Source organism: Limulus polyphemus, unplaced genomic scaffold (assembly GCF_000517525.1).
Source record: "Limulus polyphemus unplaced genomic scaffold, Limulus_polyphemus-2.1.2 Scaffold3354, whole genome shotgun sequence".
Classification (NCBI taxonomy): Eukaryota; Metazoa; Arthropoda; class Merostomata; order Xiphosura; family Limulidae; genus Limulus; species Limulus polyphemus.
The window spans coordinates 7,829-12,157 of NW_013668964.1; the positions used below are offsets into that span (position 1 = coordinate 7,829).

At 33.2% G+C, this 4,329-nt stretch overlaps 1 protein-coding gene across 1 annotated transcript in view; it reads left to right on the forward strand.

Annotated features, from left to right (window-relative positions):
- Positions 1 to 1,348, forward strand: part of LOC111088221 (apolipoprotein D-like) — a gene marked incomplete at its 5' end in the record, with an annotated part of 5,885 nt that extends 4,537 nt beyond the window's left edge. The window contains one exon of the mRNA XM_022397638.1: positions 1,047 to 1,348. Coding sequence (XP_022253346.1) covers positions 1,047 to 1,177 — 131 coding nt within the window. The remainder of the gene's footprint in view (positions 1 to 1,046) is intronic.
- Positions 1,349 to 4,329: the final 2,981 nt, after the last annotated feature.

Below are 4,329 nucleotides of genomic sequence, written 5' to 3' on the forward strand. Positions count from 1 at the left end.
AACGGGGAAATCAACGACGTCATCTGGTTTAGCCAACCAGAGATTTTATGGACAGCCGTTAATTCAGAACGTTAGGTAGTCTTCACAACTGCTAACTACATAAGCTGAATTAACCATCAATATTTTGACACAGCTGAAGAATACGAGGTTTTGTATCAACAAACATAGAATTGTTACACAGACATTGTCAAAAATACACGTAATTATTACCTATTGACAGAACACATATAAATAAATATATGAAAATACTTAAACACGTAAACTTATTTAGTTTATGGAAAACAAATACCAAAAGTCTAAACTGTTGTAAATATGTTGTTGTTATTTGCGTTTCTTATACAGACAGATTGAAGATGAAGATGGTTGCAAAGTTATATTGAGAAAGAATAAACTAGTTTTATTTAAGAAAGGACTTGTATCACTGAAGTTCCTCGGGAAGAATTTTTACGGGAAATTAACAAACGACCAGAGACGTAACAATATACTTCGCTTTTAATGGCTGTGGGTTTTCAATTAAACTTAGACTTCGTTAGAAAATATTCGAATCAGAAACCTTATTTTTTTTCTCATTACCAGCACCATAAGAAACTGTAGAATATAAATTTTTAGAGCTTAACTATTGTCAGAGTTATTTGAAATTAGGATCAGTGCTTATTCACTCACTCACTGGTCTTCTTTTTCTATATACACATTGCTTTTGTTATGAGATTAGCCAAAGTACCAATCACGCCATAATATCAGGTTAATCTACGCAGAACTCAAAACCACCTACGTATTCAAGCTTTATGTATATTACGAGATATTTTTAAAAGGGTTTAACAATGTGTTGACTTTAAGATCTTTTCCAACTACAACCTTACGTTGTTTAGCATTGTAGCAGCCAGTTTGAGCTTACGGGCTTTTTATATTCTATGATAACTTAAATACACTGATATTGAATGTATTTTGTAATATTTCATGAGATTTAAATAATTTTGCATATTTGATATGATAAATCACCTTTTCGAACAATGTTACTTATTATTATAATTTTTCTTAATTCTCAGAGTCTTGCTGGATTTTAGCCCGACAGAGGACTCTTCCTCAAGAAACCACCAATAAGCTATTTAACTTCCTTGATACCAATGGCATTAATTCAAATAAACTTATCATGACCAACCAAACGAACTGTGACTGAGTTTAGCTTTTCAAGTATTTTTTCCTTTTTTTGTATTAAACGTAAAAAAAACTATATGTGATTGTTACCAACTGGCTATTTTGATGAGCGGAGTAAATAATGTTTCTTAAAGCTATAATGTGGTAAAAATAATCTTTACTTTATGGTGTATATTCCAAACATTACAACAATTAAAGATGTAAAAATATTGGAATTTCTTTGGTCTTGTTTCTTTCTCAGATGTTTTATTTTCGAATTTGTTTTTCCTGTTGCAAAAAATAAATAAATACAGGTATTGATGTCGTACTTAGTGTATTAATAATAATTACTACTCAGGTTTCGTATTTCTACACATTTTATAAAGTCTGCAAAGTTCAGTTGTTCTTGAATAAAAGTTTATTTTGTCCGGTAGATTATTAAAAGACATTCACTTGTTGTTTAGCATGGTAATTATTATAAATCTAACCCGTGGTATCCGTTACTGGATGGGATGATAATAGATTTTGTTTTAATAAACACTTTTCCCCATCCGAGTTACCTTCTAAAGCCACTGATAAAAATAAACAAATATTTTGATGGTCCACCTGCCCACACAACAATAAGTTTAAAAAATATTAAAATATTTCTACAACAAAATGTGATAACCATGTACACTCTTTAAGATGATGTCACAGTAGTGAGTTTCACTTGAAAGTCAGTCAAATGTTATAATCAGTTTGTTTCTTTTTAGAGTTAGCTTTTAAAATTACATTTTGAATGTTTGTTTGTTGTTAAGCACAAAGCTACAAATTTAACTATCTGTGCCCTGCTTATCGCGAGTATCAAAATCCGATTTTTTAGCGTTATAACCCATCAGACTTACCTATGAGCTTTCTGTTCTCCTCCGCAATCTGTTGATTCATTTAGGTTGAGCAAATCACTTTAACAATCTCTCCATCTGTCGAGTACCATGTCACTATCAAGTATGGCTTTACTATATTTATCATTGATGATTTCAGTTCGGTTACAATCTGCTTCCCGCTTCCATACCATACTGCTTTAACTTTTTTGTAGAAAGTTCCGACTGCTTTTCTCTCCTCTACCACTAGGTCTGCTCCAAATTGTTCCCATGATTTTTCGTTGGCCTTCTTTATTTTTCTGTTGCTCTCTCTCTCTCCTTGCTATTCTGTAGTAGTTGATGTACTTTTCTTCAGTTTTATCTTTTAGTCATACAAAGAAGGCGTTTTTCTTTTCCACCAAGGTGAGATCTTTTGCCCTGGTTTCTCTTTCACTTTCTTTCCACAAATGTCCGAAGCATATTTCACAACTATATTTTTTAACCTATTACATTCCTCTTGTACTTTTCCTGTTGGAAGAGTATGGTATTCTTCTTCGATTTCTTGTTGAAGTTGATTTTGGCTTTCTTTTTCTGCTAATTTTCTCGTGTTTATTATTTTTCTTTTACTATCCTTCTTTTCTTTATTCCAGCTTTTGTTGGTTCTTTCATGGTCAACATTACCATTTTTATGATCTGTACCTATAACAGTATTTTGGTATTGCTCTAGAATCACAAACTTTGATGTCATCACTTGTCCTTGTTAGTATAAATTCAATTTGGCTTCTCATTGTCAAGTCATTCCATTTATACCATGTATAAATCTTGGATTCTCTTTGCAAGTGAAAAGTGTTTCTAATAAACAATTATTCTGGGAGCAGATTTTCAGGATCCTTTTTCCACTTGAGCATTTGTCGCCGTGATGTCCTAGGTATTTCTCGAAGGGTGTTCTATTCGTTCCTAGTCTTCCATTAAAATCTACAATTACAAAAGTCTGTCAGTTGGATTGGCGTTTGAGAGTTGGTCATGTACTTCATCAGAGTACTCATCTAGTTGTTCCTCTGAGTAGTTTCCATCGCAAGGTGCACATATTTGTAAACATGTTTCTGTGTTCTTACTGAGGCCATTCTTTCTGAGATGTATTTGATTTCCGAAATATTTCGAGCTGCTTCTGGGTTGATTATAAAACTAACTCCATGTTTTTATGCTTACTCCTGAATATATCAGCACATAATCTTTATTCACTTTCTTTGTTCCTTGTCCTTTCCATCGTACATCTGTTAATCCAAAACTTTGATATACCTTTGTTCCATATTATCAATAATTTTCATTACCTTGTTGCCCAATCCTGAGATATTCAAAGTGCCTATTCTGAGTTAGTTTTTACAGAAAAATAACATAAAACCACAAGCAAATAAATCCTTTCTATAATTCAAGCGCTAGAATTTACCACTCAAGCATTACTACCGTGATTTTCCGAATATAATGTGCTTCCAAATATAATACGCACGAACAAAGAGACAAATTTGCTTTATCACCAGAAATAATACTCACCTAGTATTTTGCAATACTCCGGTCAAATTAACCCTTTGATGACAAGAATTTTAGAGTGCCGTATAATCTGTAATTGTGTGTTCGCCGTAGTGTTTGCTATATTTGAAATCGTGCCCGGCAAATAAACATTGTCAAAATGTTAGTGTCTGTAAAATCACTAAAAGCGAGCTCGCCTTAGCGCTTGCTATCTTTCAAATACATGTTCTTAGAAATCCATTTACAGCACAAGCACGGTGTTCATGAATAATCATGGTCTTCTGCAACAACTTTTCTAAAACGGGGTACTGGTAGTTTGTTCTGAAACATTTCCTCAACTTCTAGGATAAAACCACCAATGTCGAGCAAGTGGATGCGCAGTCACCACCGTGGAAACTCGTTTGAAAGCCCATCATACCACAAAAGATTTGGATCCCAGTAGCACCTTTAGAGCATCTCAAATGAGACAATTCTCACTTATGCCTTACAAACAGAGAGAATTAATAAGACATATCGAAACGCAACATTTCTAATAAGTATGTGTTATCGTTCACAACGCGTTTCGAAAAAGGTAGTCTGGACCAGTTGTAAAAATAAAAAATTGATTTGTTACCGTACATTATACGCACCTTAACTTCTAAATATTTTTTTATGAAAGAAATGCGTATTATATTCGAAAAATTACGGTAGATGTAAGCAACAACCCTTCCAGTAATAATACTGTTTTAGAGATAGCCTAAAATAGAATACCGTATTCTTCGGTGTATAAGACGCACTTTTTTACCCCAAAATTTGATGTCAAAATCTGCTTGCGTCCTATACACCGATG